Below are 18072 nucleotides of genomic sequence, written 5' to 3'. Positions count from 1 at the left end.
GTACCAGGACCAACGCACACAGCAGGAAACTCCATCTCCTTCAGCCACACCTCCGAACTCCCATGTACGGACCACCGCCGCATCCACTTCACCTACAGAGCGAACATCCCCCGCAGATGCCCACCCCAGCTCCAAAGCAGGAACTGGAACAAGATCTCCGCCAAGCAGCTCACTGCCACCTTCAGCTACTCCGCTTCCACTGCCTCAGACAACGACCCCACCACCGCCGCCTGTACCCTACATAAATGGATCACCAACTGCGCCAAAACAATTGCCCCCTGATGAAATCCTCCAACCCTCACGCCAAGAAGGCCAGCTGGTTCTCTACGAACTCCGGGAATCCAGACGATCCTGCAGTTGTCTCGAAAAACTATGGAGGAACTCCAAAACCCCAGCGAACCTCGACAACTACAAAACAGCCACCACTGCCCACCAAAATCTCTACCCATGCACACAGCAAGGAACTCTTCGGGATCATCAAAGAATTTGCCCAACCCAACAGTGAGTCCACCAACAACCCACCCTCCCAGGACCTCTTTGACAAACTCAGCGCCTTCTTCCATCACAAAATCAAGACCATCTACGACAACTTCGGCAACAACAACCTCCACGCGGAACCCACACTCACCGCTTCCTGCACCACACAGCTGACACTGGACAGCTGGACAGCCCTCAGCATCGAAGAAACTCTAAAGACAATGAGGACCACCAACTCTGGGGAACCCACGGACCCTGCCCCCACCACATCTACCACAGAGCCGCAGATATCATCGCCCACGAACTACAATGAATCATCAACCGATCCTTCGAGACTGCCTCCTTCCCCGATGACTGGACAAACACCAAGGTCAACCCTCTCCTAAAGAAACCCTCGGCGGACCCTACCGACCACAAGAACTTCAGACCGATCTCCCTACTTCCCTATCTGGCAAAAGTCATTGAAAAAGCTGTCAACAGCCAACTCACCTACTTCATCGATGAGAACAACATCCTCGACTCCTCCCAATCAGGCTTCAGGAAGAACCACAGCACAGAGACCGTCCTCATCGCTGCGACAGACGACATCCGCTTCCTCCTCGATAGAGGAGAGACTGTGACCTTCATCCTCCTGCACCTCTCCGCGGCCTTCGACACAGTCTCACGCCGCACCCTAGCCCGCAGACTCCACAATGCAAGAATCCAGAACAAAGCCCTCGACTGGACCCGCTTATTCCTTTCCGGCAGAATGTAGCCGGTCAGACTCCCTCCCTTCATCCCAGTGCCCACGCCAACCACCTGCGGAATCCCCCAAGGATCCTCCTTTCAGCCCCACCCTGTTCAAAGTCTACATGACCTCTCTCGCTTCCATTGTCAGAGCACACAGACTCAACATCGTATCGTACGCAGACGACACACAACTCATCCTCTCACTAACCAACTAACCCAACATCTCGAAACACAACTTTCAAGAAGAAATGGAACCAGTCGCAAGGTGGATGAAAAACAGCTGCCTACAACTGAACACAGACAAAACTGAAGTACTCATCATAGGCCCTCATCCCGATGACAGGAACAACACCTGGTGGCCCCCTGCCCTCAGAGCCTGACCCATGGACTACGCACGCAACTTTGGATTCATCCTGAACTCTGAACTCAAAATGGACCACCAGATCAACGCTGTCACCTCTTCCTATTTTCCCACCCTACGTAAGACTTTCAACTGGATCCCCCTCGAACACAGGAAAACCGCCACCCACGCCCTCATCAGCAGCAGACTAGACTACCGCAATGCACTCTACAACGGGATCAACAAGAACCTCACCCGCAAACTCCAGAACATCCAGAATGCCACCGCCACACTAGTCCTTTACCTACCGCGCCACTGCTGCATCACCCAACACCTCTAGGCACTACACTGGCTCCCTGTCGAGAAGAGAATCACCTTCAAGCTTCTCACCCACGTCCACAAAGCCCTCCACAACACCGGCCCCGCCTACATGAACCATGGCCTCTCGTTCCACGCACCCCAAAGATCCCTCCGCTCAGCCCAGCTTTCCCTCGCCATGGTACCACGCATCAAGAAGACCAGAACAGGAGGTCATTCATTCTCCTTCCTCGCAGCCAAGGCAGGGAACACCCTCCCTCTCCACATCCGCCAGACACCAACTCTCTCCACGTTCCTGTAGGACATCAAGACCTGGCTCTTCGACCAATCACCATAAGCGTCCGGCACCGCACATACCCTGATGGACCATGGCAGACCTCTGAACCCACTTGGCCTTCTACGATTCTCCGCGAGTGCCTAGGAGCTGCAACCCCCCCCCCCCCCCCACCACCACCCCCGTCCCCAGTGCTTTGAGACCCTTTCAGTGAGTAGCTGCGCTTTAAACCCCTGATTGATTGATTGAGTAGAGACAAAACTGGGATTCCAAACACAAGAAATATGGGTATTACAAATTTAATTCAGCCTTATAGTGAACGTACAAATATTCTAATATTTTTAGCTTTCATTTTAACAGCATGCATAATGGCAACATGTCTCCCTAATTAAGAGTTACCATGCCCTTAGGACTCTCAGGAAACTGTTTTAGCCAACACCAGTTGCTAAGCACTAGAGTTTAGTCGTCTCCATCCTCTCTGGCCATATACCTACAACATATCGAAGGATGGCAATTCTAACTTTTGCTCATTTAAAAAGATAAAACAAATTCCATCCACCACTGAACAAGAACTGCAGAACATGCCAATGTTAATTTCTACACTCTACTTTCGTACGACCATATTAACAGATATACAAGTACTATTACTAGCACCATTGAAAGTATCTCTTCATTCCTTAGCCAGGCATTTAACAGTGACAGAGAAACTTGACTACATCTTTTGTATTTTGAAAGACTTATAGTGTCTACCCATGAAATGCAGAATTAAATATAGGACTGGATACCTGATATTCAAAACCATGCAGCTGAAGAGCCCATTCTATCTAAAAATGTGCTCTCTATTTCAGGAGGTCAAAGAGGACTTCAAAGTAAGGACATTCTGGAACTAAGTGGATTTTGGAAATCCTGAAATATAAAGCCTCCCATGCACAAACTAAAACTTTATCAGTGATGGGTAATCATTTTTTTAATTCTCTTAATCTTCATTACGAAAGGACTGAAAATCCTCTCTCCAGGCTATCCCTGAACTAATCAGAGCACTTTTTCCCCACTGTAAACGATATATTTGACTATTTGTTAAAACGTTATGCTTTTGCTTATTTGATCCTTGCAATCTAATAACTAACTCTATGTGTGGTGTGTTGTTTTTTCACCACTTGCATCTATTCAAATCACACTAATACTCTAGGGTGCAGTAACCCTACACAAAACTGCTAAACAATATAGATGTATACAGTCTGTGCACAATTATTCCATTCCAAAAGTTTTTGTTCGTAACATTATACCTCTTACCCAAAGAGACAAATGTAGCATGCCACGAAGGGCGGTGTTGGAAATTTGCCCTTCCTAGGTTTTTACTTTCTTTTTGCTGAACCCGTTTTTGTTGGCCTTAAATTCTGTACACTGCTAACCAGTTGTGCAGTGCTTGTGCTCTCCCTTTTAAACATTGTATAGTTGGCAAATACCGAATTGCCACATTTCATTTAGTTATATGTCCTTAGTATATGGTACTATATTTCCCTAAGGCCTGTAAATTAAATTCTACAAGTTGGCTGCAGCACTCATTGTGCCACCCACCAACGTAGCACTGAAAAACATGTCTCAGGCCTACCAATGCAGCCTGTAGTGCAGTTTAAAATTGCCATTTTGTCCTGGCAAAATAAACATTTTGCCATGCCTAAACCTTCTTTTTTAATACTTATAAGTCACCCCTAAAGCAGGCCATAAGGGCTTATAGGGCAGGGTGCGTGATATTTAAAAAATAGACATGTATACTTAATGTTTTACAATTTCAGGAGTGAAAGACTTCCAAAGTCGTTTTTCACTGTGGCTAGGATGGCCTCCCATAGACTAACACTAGTTTGCATTATTACATTTAATTATTGCTAAGTGTTGTTTGAGAACAGCATAAAAAAGCTTCTTCCACTCATTCTAATTGTAACTTAAAATCCTCTGTAATGGGAATGTTGGATTTTAAATTACTATTTTGGAAATGCCACTTTTAGAAAGTTGTTATTTCCCTGCCAATCGTTTCTGGGGACATTTGTGTTAGTAGCCAGCTGCCCTGGCCTGTTGATGGCTCCCCCACTGGGAAGTGTGTATTGAAGCCAGAGAGTTTCAAAGGTATTGGTGTAGATGGAAGTGGGTCTTCCAGACAGGCTGATTGGGGAGGAGCTGTGCCCCGCCATGATCACACTGCAAAAGGACCAGTCAAAGCACATACAAAGAAGCCAGACACCCAGCCTGCCCCTGCCTTTGTTTCACAAGCTAGGCTGGAGCCAAACCCAGAGAAAATGGAAAAACTAACCATAACCAGTTAAGAGGGTAGACAAAGGCTTTGCCCCGACCCACATTTGCTTGCCTTGAACCCATAAGTGACTTCATGGGTCAGCTGGCTGACCTCATTTTAAAACTAGAAGGACATAAGAAGCTTCAAGAGGGCTTTTCCTACAACTGCCCAGATGATCAGGCTGGACCCTGCTGTGACCCCTACTTGCCACCCTGCGAGTCTTTAAGTGCTTCTCCTGAGGTGCTCGGGGCTATAGAATTGCACTCATGTGGTGGATTGGGACATAAAGGACTAAAGTCAGAAGGTAAAATCTTCTATCATGACAAATGTGGTTGGTGTATCTGACCTGTCTCCTTCGCGATCACGGTCAGCGTAAAATTGCATCTAGTTCCCTTTCTACAACGACCATTGAGTATTATTGGTACTTTTTGCTTCTTGACTGGCCCTATTTGTATGTAATCCTTTTATTGGATTGATGTTCTTTTCGTGTCATTTTGTTTATCAAATTACACTCTATTTATCTAATTGATTTTTAGATTTTTATTGTTTTGAATGTTGACTGTTTTAGTACTGCGTAAATATTTTACACATTGCTTCTAAGTTAAGCCTGAGTGCTTTGAGCCAAGCTACCAAAGGTTTAAGCACTGATTTATTTGCTAACTTTTGTGGTTCACCCAGACAAAGATTGTAATTATTATTTGAGGTGGGTTCTCACTACTCCTCAACTAATACTCTAATTTCTTACAGAAGATATCAATTAAGGCAGCCTATAAAGAACTTTTTAGACAATAGAAAAATGGAACATGGACAGCAATCAAATGTTTGGGTAAATTACTGACAAGCAAATCCTTAATTGGTAAGGAAACAGGTATGGATATGAGCAACCATGCACTGTGGGTGTGTATGGCTGAACGAGGTAGGCAAGCAATAATGGTGAGTGTATGACTGGGTCAATGGATTAGTGGGTGGATAAATAAGTGGATGGATGGATAACTAGGTGGATGAATGTGTTTGTAAATCAATGAGTCAGTAGGTGCCTGTGTAGGTGGATAGATACACTAGGAGTTGAGTGAGTGGACAAGTGTACAGGTGGATGGATGACTGTTAAGGTGGATAACTGAGTGAGAACTGGCTAAGTGTGCCGTCAATGAGTACAAATGTGTCTGTGGTGATAAAGTGAGTGGATGAGTATGTGAGTGGAGGCTGAAATTATAGATTTGGGTATGTGTGGTGGACGGTGTGTGAGTAAATACATGAATGGCTGAGAGGGTAGATGAAGTGAGTAGGTAGATGGGCATGTGTAGGTGCATATATGGGTAGGTGACTGACTAGGTCAATGGTGAATCAGTAAATGGTCAACAAATGTGGTTTAAGGTGGGTGCATTGGTATGAGTAGATGGTTTGCAGATGGTAGGTAGTTTGCTGATGATAACATGTGAAATGATTTGTACTTGTGTATGTAATAGAATGTATGGTTTCACGGAATAGCTAGTGATGGACTTGGGCTCTTATCAAGAAAAGCAGAGACTACTGAATACTTGTAAAGAGCAAGTCAGAGTAATGGAAGCACACCTATGTCTACGGTTGTAGATAAATGATTCTTAGACAGCCCTCCTTAGGTCGCTGGTGAGGGGGCATAGTGGTTTCCTAATGCTCGGTATCAGCTTATACATCCCACACACCTTAGGCTGACTGAGGATTTCCATCTTCCAGTCAATATTGATACTAAAATTATGTTCACAGTCATCTAAGGGTACATGTTATGTCATGTGTGTCAAAGATGATTGTGATCAGTCATCCAATCACGAGTACAAAAGCGATCCTGGTTTTGTTTGTGAACATTCGTGATCATTAAAAATATTAAAAATGAAGAGGCTCAATTGATCTAAGCTGAAATTAATTTAGATTGAGAGGGTAGCAGGCATCACACAGGCTGAAGCTAGCATACCCAAAAATGCGGCCTAAGCCAGACCTGGGAAAAGGGGATTAAGGGGGCTACACCCTCAAGGCTACAGGGTAGGGAATCAATTTAGGGTCTTCTTATATTAGGGTATGCCGAGGGTTTCCTAGGGAGCACTTTATTTATAGCTAGACTGCTCCTCGAAATTAAGGTCCATTCAAATGTAGTCAAAAGTGGAAACTGCAGAAGAACTTCAGGGACAGCAGGGAAAAATAGCATTGATGAGGCAGCTGCACAGCCAGTCGGTCACGTTTGTCCTGACACAGGGACAGGTATACTAGCACACACAGAACTCGCAGATGAAAATCCATTCACTCATCTGCAGTAGTCAAGTTACCCTTTCATGTGTGAAACTTTCAGCCTATTCTGGTTTTTTGTGCAAGAACGCCTTGAACACAAGGATGCTTTATTCCATGCTTAAAATTGCAAAAGAAAAAGTGCAAGCTCAGAATGTAAATTTCCCTTAGACAAAAAGTAAGGACCATGTGAAGTTTTCACACAAGACATGGGCTGTTTGGGAGGTAAGTCAATGCCTAAATGCACCTGTTTAAAGCGAGTGAATCTCTGGGAGAAAGACAGGAGATATGCAGTAGTACCACATATCTCGTAATTACAATGGGGGTGGTAATTCCCCATCAGAATTAAAAACCCACTCGGACTGTGTAGTATATATATATATTTGTTTAATATATGCAAATGTTAATGATGGTGAAAATAGATTTCTCATTCAATAAAAGTCAACACAAAACGTATAACCTACCTGTTTATCTCTCTGTGATTGCCAAGAATTGACTCCAAGTAGGAAAATGCCAACGCTCTATAAAAACAATTTCCGTCTCCTCTGGTTCTTCTAACAAATTTATATCTGTGGCTGAGGTCCTTGGGAAGTAAAGCAATAATTGTATTTAATTACATCATACTTGTGATAATAAAGTAATACATATATTATACTTGGATTAAGGAGGATTCCCCCATTCTATTAAAATGTCGTCCAAAATACATGCAGAGCTCTTAAGGATCTGAAAAGACGTTTGGGGAGGACTTGGTCCGCGCACCCATAGCAAGTAGGGAGGGAGCGAGACGAGGACACTTCAAAAAGAACACAGTACAGTTAATTACAAATCACCTTTACAATATGATGCCTGCGCCAGTCAAAAGCAGTATACAGGGAGACCCTTGGAATGACGGCTTGGCCAGGTAAGAATATTATCAATTTACATCCCTTGCAAAAATCTTTTCATTCATACTGAAACACGTTTACCACCAAGTAGTATTCCCCACAGATCTAAAGCGCCAATACCATGTGGCAATAACACATTTCAATAACATATGTCAATAACATAGGAAGAATAAGCAGATTTTCACTTTGGAACATCAACGGATTAGGGTTATTTTGAGTGCTACAAAAGTACCCCATGTTATGTTATGTTATGTTATATAAAATTTTGTAGCGCGCTCAATTACTACTGGAGTATACTGGCGCGGGGGGGTGATGCTGAGGCTACTTAAGAAAAAAGAAAACAAAGAATTAAGCTGACATTTTAAACAGATGAGTTTTAAGTGCTTTTTTAAAGAGCGAATAGTTCTGATTAGCCCGAAGGTTCAAAGGTAGAGAGTTCCAGGCCACAGCTGCTTTAACCGCAATGGATAGTCCACCCACACGGGAACGCTTTAATCGTGGAACCGCCAACCGAAATTGGGTGGCAGAGCGCAAGGACCGATTGGGAAAGTAGAAAGAAAAGCGTTTCCTCAAATACAGGGGACCTTGATCATAGATGGCTCTGTGGGCGAGAGTAAGGGTCTTAAAGATAATCCGTTGAGCCACTGGAAGCCAATGTAGACTCCGCAAGTGGCGACGGACACTAGTCCTCCTTGAGATGTGAAAAAGGAGTCTGGCTGTCGCATTTTGGATTATCTGAAGACGATTAGTCAGATATGCCGTTGAGCCACAAAACAGGGAGTTGGCGTAGTCCAGGTGAGAGAGAATAAGTGTTCTCGCCACTGTTTCTCTCGCCGTTCTAGGTAGAAGAGGAAACAATTTCCGAAGAGCCACAAGGCTGGCGAAGCACCCGCGGGTCCGTTTTTTAATAAGGGCTTCAAATTTTAAGTCCTCCCCAAACCACACCCCGAGATTTTTTGAAGGGTTACCCATGGAACTAGGAAAGGGAGAGTCCACGGGCCACAGGGATTCTTTAAAGTCTGAAGGAAACTGCCCGTACAGAAGAATTTCGGTTTTATCTTCATTGCATTTTAACTGGGCGGCAGCTAACCAGGTGAAAACTGAGGAGAGACAAGTCTGGGCAGGGGCGACATCCAAGTCCGTAGCCGGCAAGGTGAACAACAGCTGTGTGTCATCGGCATAGGCTATTATTTTGGCGTCCAGCTGTTCAGCCAAAATGATCAGAGGTGTCACATATTCGTTAAACAATAATGGGCTCAAAGTTGATCCCTGGGGCACCCCGGTGGCAAGAAGCTTGGCCATTGACTCAAACAGAGGCATCCAAACCTGCTGAGTCCGAAAAGAAAGAAAAGAAGTCATCCACTCAAGAGACCCCAATAGCTGATAGTCGTGCAAGAATAAGCTGATGGGAAACCTTGTCGAACGCGGCTAAAAGGTCCAATAATATTAGAGCCGCTCTACTGCCTGCGTCCAAACAGTCCCTGATGGCCTCAGAAATTTCCACCAAAGCCGATTCAGTGCTGTGAGCAGCACGAAAACCTGACTGAGCCGGATGGAGGGCATTAGATGTTTCTACAAAGGTGTTCAATTGGCGGAAGGCGATCTTTTCCCCAACTTTGGCCAACACTGGCAGCAAGGAAACTGGCCGGTAGTTGGCTGGAACTTCGGAATCCAGACCTGCTTTCTTCAGCAGTGTCAAAAGTTTAGCTTGCTACCAGCATTCCGGCACTATCGCCGATTTAAAAGAAAGACTGTCAATTTCAGTAACCTCATGACAAACCACCTCGGCCACACCGCCGAGAACACGAGCGGGACAAGGGTCAGTAGGAGATCCCGATTTCAAGGATTTTAAAACTGCTAAGATGTCAGCTTCAGAGGGTGGAACAAATTCCTCAAAGGTGAAGGCCGTAGAAGAGGAAGGAGAGGAATAGACCGGCGCTAAGAGGCTCTGACCAAGGCAAATCGTCCGCAGGCTCGCCTGAATCACTGCTATTTTGTTTTCAAAGAATGACGACAAATCCTCACACCAGCGCCCAGAAGAAGGCAATACTGGTTGCTCGGCGCAAGGGGCAAGACAGCTGTTAACAATAGCAAACATTTCCCTACTGTTGTTCTTGGCCTTTGAGATCCTACCCGCGAAATATTCACTCTTAGCCAACCTGATGCTAGCATAGTACTCCCTATGAGCAGATCGGAGTAACACCTTAGCAGCAGGGCAATAGGCAAGCCGCCATCGTTTTTCCAGTCTTTTCCGGCCTAATTGGAGCTCTCGCTAAGTCCATGAAAACCAGGGCTTAGAGGGGGTAGACCGCATTCTGGATCTACTACTCCCTTTAGAAGAGGATTCCACCCCCGAGCAGATCCAGGTGTTAAAGGTCTGCACAGCGGTGGTCACATCCTGGCCTAACATAGGACGATCGATACAAAGGGCATTGGAGAGGGCAGACAAGTTGATCTTCCTGGGACAGGAAATAAACTTATGTTTAGAAGGGGGTTTTTCTAAGGGCCAAGAAAACCTGATCAATCTATGATCCGACCAAGTAAGAATTTCAGGGTCAGATACTGCTGAAGAAAAATTGAAGCACACCACATCCAGGGTATGACCCCCGGAGTGTGTGGGCATCAAGACCCATTGAGTTAGTTGGGCCAGGTCAAGCGATTCCAACAGATTTTTGGAGTCTGATGATTCACCCACCTCTGTGTGGATGTTAAGGTCGCTCTACTGCCTGCGTCCAAACAGTCCCTGATGGCCTCAGAAATTTCCACCAAAGCCGATTCAGTGCTGTGAGCAGCACGAAAACCTGACTGAGCCGGATGGAGGGCATTAGATGTTTCTACAAAGGTGTTCAATTGGCGGAAGGCGATCTTTTCCCCAACTTTGGCCAACACTGGCAGCAAGGAAACTGGCCGGTAGTTGGCTGGAACTTCGGAATCCAGACCTGCTTTCTTCAGCAGTGTCAAAAGTTTAGCTTGCTACCAGCATTCCGGCACTATCGCCGATTTAAAAGAAAGACTGTCAATTTCAGTAACCTCATGACAAACCACCTCGGCCACACCGCCGAGAACACGAGCGGGACAAGGGTCAGTAGGAGATCCCGATTTCAAGGATTTTAAAACTGCTAAGATGTCAGCTTCAGAGGGTGGAACAAATTCCTCAAAGGTGAAGGCCGTAGAAGAGGAAGGAGAGGAATAGACCGGCGCTAAGAGGCTCTGACCAAGGCAAATCGTCCGCAGGCTCGCCTGAATCACTGCTATTTTGTTTTCAAAGAATGACGACAAATCCTCACACCAGCGCCCAGAAGAAGGCAATACTGGTTGCTCGGCGCAAGGGGCAAGACAGCTGTTAACAATAGCAAACATTTCCCTACTGTTGTTCTTGGCCTTAGAGATCCTACCCGCGAAATATTCACTCTTAGCCAACCTGATGCTAGCATAGTACTCCCTATGAGCAGATCGGAGTAACACCTTAGCAGCAGGGCAATAGGCAAGCCGCCATCGTTTTTCCAGTCTTTTCCGGCCTAATTGGAGCTCTCGCTAAGTCCATGAAAACCAGGGCTTAGAGGGGGTAGACCGCATTCTGGATCTACTACTCCCTTTAGAAGAGGATTCCACCCCCGAGCAGATCCAGGTGTTAAAGGTCTGCACAGCGGTGGTCACATCCTGGCCTAACATAGGACGATCGATACAAAGGGCATTGGAGAGGGCAGACAAGTTGATCTTCCTGGGACAGGAAATAAACTTATGTTTAGAAGGGGGTTTTTCTAAGGGCCAAGAAAACCTGATCAATCTATGATCCGACCAAGTAAGAATTTCAGGGTCAGATACTGCTGAAGAAAAATTGAAGCACACCACATCCAGGGTATGACCCCCGGAGTGTGTGGGCATCAAGACCCATTGAGTTAGTTGGGCCAGGTCAAGCGATTCCAACAGATTTTTGGAGTCTGATGATTCACCCACCTCTGTGTGGATGTTAAGGTCGCCTAAGAGCAGGAATCTGGGGAACCGCAGAGCGTGTGGCAGAATGACGTCAACCAGTGCTTTAAGGAAAGATCCAGCGGGACCCGGGGGACGATAAACCAGCGTGCCTCCCAGCGTAAAATGCGGTGAGAGGGTGAGAGAAAAATGAAGGACCTCGCTATCACCTAACTAATAGGAGGAGTCAATTTTAAAAGACCATGTGTCTTTAAAAACAATGGCCACCCCCCCCCCCCCCCCCCCCCTCTCCCCGTTCCTCGATCAGCCCGGATGATTTTAAAACCTCTCGGGATGGCAAGCTCCACAACCGGGGCACTGGGATTATTAAGCCATGTTTCTGTTATGAACAGGATATCCAAGCAGCCGTCCGACAGGAGCTCAAATATGTCAGGGGTGTGTTTGCTCATAGATTGGGCATTTATAAGAGAAGCCCCAATCCCCTGTGGATGGCTAGAAACGTTTATGGGACCCGCAATGGTTGGTGAAGGGCCAAACTCACATAAGGGGCAAAGGCTAAGTAAGCCATCCGAGAGAACCCACGGAGACATGCCCCTGCACTCCACCGTATTGAGAGCAATTAATTCTTCACGCGAGTACCTTATTGCAATGTCTTTGGGATCGTAGAAATCACAGACAGCATGCCCCGCGCTGGGCGCACCAGCGGCGCGGACGGGCGCAGACGGGCAGACCTTTGGCTTACCTTCGGCGCGCCTGTGGCGTGCCTGCGGCCCGCGAACGCTGCGCGCTCGAAACGGCATGTTCAATTTATGGGTGCACCTCCCTCCCCCAGCTAGAACGCTGCCACTGGTCTTGCAGGGGTCCGGGGTTATACCCCAGATGGCCACACGCCCTCCACTCAAACGGCACACCAGCCGCGGTGGAACGGGCCAGGCAAGGCACACCAGGTGACAGTACAGAACAAAACAGGTAGCGTATATCCCCCAAAGATTTAGACTGAGCAAAGGTTTTTTAAAAAAATAGGTAAAAAGCGTCTCTGCGCTTCTGTGCAAGACTTGTGCACCGAATGTTATAAAATACAGTACAATTTTAAAAGAACAAAGCAGTCGCCTCAGTGCATCAAAAACGCATCCATATGGGAGCTGCCACCACCCACACTAGCCGCCAGGATCGCACACCCAGGCTCAATTTATGGGTGCACCTCCCTCCCCCAGCTAGAACGCTGCCACTGGTCTAACAGGGGTCCGGGGCTACACCCAAGATGGCCGCCCGCCCTCCACTCAAACGGCACACCAGCCACGGTGGAACGGGGCAGGCAAGGCACACCAGGTGACAGAACAGAACAAAACAGGTAAGTGTATATCCCCCAAAGATTTAGACTGAGCAAAGCGTTTTTTAAAAAATAGGCAAAAAGCGTCTCTGCGCTTCCGTGCAAGACTCATGCACCGAATGTTATAAAATACAGTACAATTTTAAAAGAACAAAGCAGTCGCCTCAGTGCATCAAAAACGGATCCGTATGGGGGCTGCCACCACCCACACTAGCCGCATAGAGCAATTGGCATAGAGTTCATTGGAACTCTATGCCAATTGATATATCTGTGTGGTTTCCCTGGCCATTCAGTTGTTGTTGTTCTAGGTGCAGTTTATTAGATTCTGATTTCTGAGTAAACGTCTTTCTCATAAAATGGAATGTGTAACAAAGTGGGTTGATTGTAACAAAGTGGGTTGATTTGCAGGAATGAAGCTCTGGACTCCAGTAAGCACAAAAACAACAGCACTCGTTATGTACAAGCAGACCCAGCAACAGGAGGAAGATAAGTAGTAGGGAGTAAGCAGGAAAACTATCCTGGAGCAGATGTGTTTCTTTAGCTCGGCGTGAGGAACAATTAAACCCAGCTCACAGTGTCGGGAACGCACATGTTTTATATCGCTGTAACATACACAGAGCAGATGCCAAATATGATGCAGAGGGGTGTGGCCAGGACGCGAATGGAGTGAGACGTGTTTTGCTGAGTTTGTTCCACCGCGGCCTGCTAAACTTTGTAACCCGTCCGCCTGACACGCCGTTCTACACGGGGGGTCTAGTCTGTTGTCAGACGGATAAGGGGTGCCCTCGCCTACATGTAAACTGCCTGAACATCGAGGGGGCTGCAGATCGCCCTTGGAGGGAGCTGTCGCCAGCTGGGCCGCCGCCATCTTGCTTTGGGTGTGGCAAGAAGAATCCTGTCCCTCATCCTTGCCCCTGGGCTCGCTGCCTTGTTGTCTCGCCCAGAGGGACTTGAGGGTACTTAAACCGCTGGGTAAACCTCCGGGGGAGCTGTGAACCCCCGGGACCTTGATCTGGAATCTGTAGCTCCTGCGGCGAGTGGAGGCGGGCGAGCCAGTGGAGCCATCTACGTAGCTGTTTGCAAGGTGCCGGAGCCCGAGGCGATCTGAGGTGCCTCCTGGACATAGCAGCCTTGATCCTCTGCCACGCCGCGAAGTAGGTGAGCATTGTTTGCTGAGGCCAGCTTCATCCCTTGGTTGCCGGGGGGTTTGGGCCTCCCGCTGAGTGGAGCTCCTGCGGATTGTACCGCCCCATTGGGGTCCCTATTATCTCAGCCCGGTGCTCTGGGAGATCATTGGAAGGGCCACTAAAGGTGGATAATCTTTGCCCCCGAGCCTTAAATCCAGGGCTTTACATCTTTGAAGTGGCGTGGACTGCGGCGGATGCCTGGACCGCCTGCTGGGCTGGCTTCCCCGTGAGAGGGGCTTGAGCTGTGCGACAGACACCCTGGATGTTATGTGTCAATAACGGCCCAATTGGAGAGCTAGTGAACCCCCGGCTGTCACCTGGGTGCTGGAGGGGTGTGCTCTTCCCCTTTACTGGAGTGGATCTGTACAGCTAAGGGGGCGTGTTGATGACGTGCCCATGTGATTGCCTGGTGGGCCAATCATTTCTGGAGCCTCGAGATTAGCTGCTTGGAGATGGTGGGAGCCCCCTTGCTCTTGAATACTGTGAAACATAGCCCGTTGGACTAAGGGAGGCATGGACCGCCATGAGCGAGGCTTGGCTGGTGCAGGTTGGTCGGGACTTAGGTGCTGGGAACTCCTCACCTCTTTTGTCCCTTACCTATCCACTGGGGGCCCCCTACTGATCTTGCCGTGAGCTGTGGACATTATTCTTACTAGACTGCCTCACGTGCTGCTCCCCCTGCTCCGGTCGCTGGCCTAGCCTGAATTTATCCAGGAGGACGTATGGGACCTATTGGTGAGACAGTACCCCCTAATGGTGACTTCAGTGGCCTGCGTCTACTAGTTGACAGGTTAGTGGAGTGACCTGGACCTGGCGCTTCGGCTTGAAAAACCGCTAACACCCCTCCCTCCATTGCCTATAGCTTGCCTCTAAGGGGATTCGGTCTAGGCTGGGCCACAGCTGGCCCGGACCGATTCTTGGCTGCCTTTTCCTACTATGCTGAAGCGTTACCTCACTCGGAGCCGTCGAGGCGCCGCCAGAGACCAATTTTCAAGTATGCCTCCTAAAAACAAAATGAACAAGGAGCAGGAACCCTCTGTGTCTAGAGATAATTCAGTAACCTCTCTCTGGTTAAATTCCAACCCACAGACACAGTCACAGTCTACATGCGCCTCTTTGGAGTCTGCGATGGAAAGGGACCAATACACCGATTACACAGGCCTTTAAGACTTCTTTCCTGCAAGAAATCAAGGCCGAAATAGGGTCACTTAAACAAGATTTTAAGTCTGGCTTGCAGAATAACCAGAGGGAAGTCACGGAAATCGGTGGACGCGTAGACGATCTCAAGCGCACCATGGATGCTAGAGCGGAGGACCACGAAAGCCTATGGCGACGGATGGCGGAGCTGGAAGATCAAAACTTCAGCCTTCAGCGCAAACAGGAAGACCTGGAGAATCGAAGGCGGCATAATAATCTACGCATTAGAGGGGTTGCTCATGGGGCGGAAGGCAAAGGCATCATGACCTTCACGGCGGACCTTCTACAGGCGATCCAAGAGAATGACGAAGCATCTCCACCTGTGCTGGACAGAGCACATTGTGTTCTCTGCCCTAGAGCCTGCACAGATTTCATCCTGGACATTCTCACACCGGTCCACTTCTTTGCTGAAAGAGATTCAGGGAGCCAAGTCCCACTTCTATAATGGGTATTCGATTCAAGTCTTCCAAGACTTGGCCCCTGCTACTCTACGGAGGCGAAAAGACTTTAAGCCAGTCACAGACAAGCTTCGCAAACTCAATATTAAATACCAGTGGTGCCATCCATTCGCGCTGATCTTCACCTGGGAGGATGGGGTCCTCCCTCCCCACATGGGAGCTCTGGAAAACCTTTCTGCCTGGAATGGTCTGCTGTCCCGTCGCCCAAGCATAGGAGATGTCTCCAGGAACAGGACTCCTCCCAGGTGAAACAGGACATCATCAACCACATCCGGACATTGAGCGATTCTTCCCTGCATTCTCGATCCCCTGAGCAAAAGGAATGATCCAAATATGGAGGGCTGAGATCTTTAAGCTTCTCAAATTTCACTTGACTCCGTAGGGCCTCGACATGACAGGGGAAACTCCACTACCTATAATATGCCGAATCGCCCTAGCGCACTGGGGAACAGTGGGTTCCCTGAAACTGTTACACGGACAATGGCGGCATAGATCTGAGCTTTTTGACTTCGGCTCTGCCCGCTTTCTCGCAGGCTCTCAGCCCTCTCTGAGGCATTCCGGCAGTGGGTGACTTTTGAGTGTCTCATTGCAGCGGGTCGACGGCAGAGGAGACGTGAAGATCTACCTGCGCCTGCCATCTACCCCACATTTACAGTGTCCCCTTAAAGAGTGACTTCTTCAGAATGGCTCGTCCTTTGGACAATGGGCTGTTCCTGTTAGACATTGACTTTGTTTGGACCAGTTGGCCGCCCCTTCTTGGAAACATTACCCTACCTTCCTCTTCCTTCCCTGTCACTGATCCCTTGGATGCACTACTTCTGGGGGAAACTTGGCCGGGTGCTCCCAGCCTTGGTAGTTTGGACGTCGTTGGGGAACACCCTGGTGATCCAAATGCTCCACACATGTTATTATCTACCTAAGTGTACCAGGGATCCTCAGGCTGGGGGTGGTTGGCCTTCCACTGTTACATTTGAAGGGCTTGATAAAAGGGTCTTCACACTGGGCCGATGATGAGTAATCACTATAAACTCCTTTCTCTCAATGTTAAGGGTCTTAACTCTCTTAATAAGATACGCCAAATCTGGCAACATCATCTTCTTCAGGACCCTGATATTATATTCCTCCAGGAGACCCACCTTCTCTCTACTGACACTTGCCTCATGTCACATCCTAAATATCCAATGCAATACTGGGCCTGTTCTTCTACTAAAACTGCTGGAGTAGCCATATTCCTTAAGGCTGGTCTGGCTGGAAAAGTCTCTAAGGCGATAAGAGACACTGGAGGGTGCTATTTTAAAATTCAAATACACTGGGGCACGAGAACTCTGACTCTCTTAAATATGTGCACCCCTAACCAGGTCCAGGATGTATTACTCAGCTTTCATCTTAGTGATCTGCTAAAACCATCATTCTTGGGGGTGACTTTAATCTGGTCTGGGACCCTGACTGGGACCATAGTGCACAGGTGTACCCGGGCTCTGGTGCCACATGTGCAGCTCTTAAAACGCCATAATTGACTTAGGGCTCGTGGATGCTATGAGATATTTGCACCCTGACTCTAAAGAATTCTCATTTTTCTCTCACGCACACCGTTCATATTCTCGATTTGACTCTTACTTTCCTTCCCTTCCCCTTGCTTCAATCACTAGTTAAGGCAGAGATATCCAACATCTCATTATCTGACCATGCCCACATTTCAACATCACTTCAGCCTCTCAATCCTCAGCGTACCACTCAACCCCTTTGGAGAGTACCTTCCCAGGTTCTCCGCGATCCAGTCGACCTAGCAAACATCCATACAGAAATGGAGGCCTTCTTCATCACAAAAGATATCTGCAACACCGGAAGTGGTCAGATGAGACACTTTTAAGGCAACCATCCGGGGAGTCATATCCTCTATAGCAATAGCCCAATCTCAGGAAGCCCGTCTTTTAGAATCGACCCTCACGGCCAATTTTAAAGCCCTAGAGCGAATGGATCATGAACAACCTTCCCTTCATAATAAACAGCAGCTGGCTGTGTTGCAAAGCCAGCTAGGTTACACCGTACGAATAAAGCAGAACGCCTCTTGCTCACTCTCAAACAAAAGTTTTATACAGGGGGTGATAAGGGTGGGTCGAGCCTAGCGAGGCACTTACGGTCCCAAACCACGCGCGCTCATATCTCTAAACTCCTGCGAACAGACGGCACTTGGGCCATATCGGAACTCAACAAGAGCTTAACTCTTTCGGATTTTTACTGGGAGTTATACGCGGATAAAGCCTGCCCTCTGGAGGCTATCACGGCCTTTCTTGATTTCTGCCCCTGGGACCCTATTAGTCCCCACCACATGAATCTCTTAGAAGAACCAATTTCACAAGGGGAAATAGCAAAAAGCCCTGAAACAGCTTCCGATAGGG

At 47.8% G+C, this 18072-nt stretch overlaps 1 protein-coding gene across 2 annotated transcripts in view; it reads right to left on the bottom strand.

Moving 5' to 3' along the window:
• Positions 1-18072, bottom strand: part of OTUB2 (OTU deubiquitinase, ubiquitin aldehyde binding 2) — a 186494-nt gene that overhangs the window by 75824 nt on the left and 92598 nt on the right. For both annotated transcript variants that reach the window (XM_078660094.1, XM_078660093.1), the window contains one exon: positions 7149-7267. In XM_078660094.1, coding sequence (XP_078516220.1) covers positions 7149-7267 — 119 coding nt within the window. The remainder of the gene's footprint in view (positions 1-7148; positions 7268-18072) is intronic.

This window comes from Lissotriton helveticus, chromosome 9, assembly GCF_964261635.1.
Source record: "Lissotriton helveticus chromosome 9, aLisHel1.1, whole genome shotgun sequence".
Lineage (NCBI taxonomy): Eukaryota > Metazoa > Chordata > Amphibia > Caudata > Salamandridae > Lissotriton > Lissotriton helveticus.
Note: the sequence above shows the minus strand (reverse complement) of the source record. Positions and strands in the feature narration are given on the sequence as shown.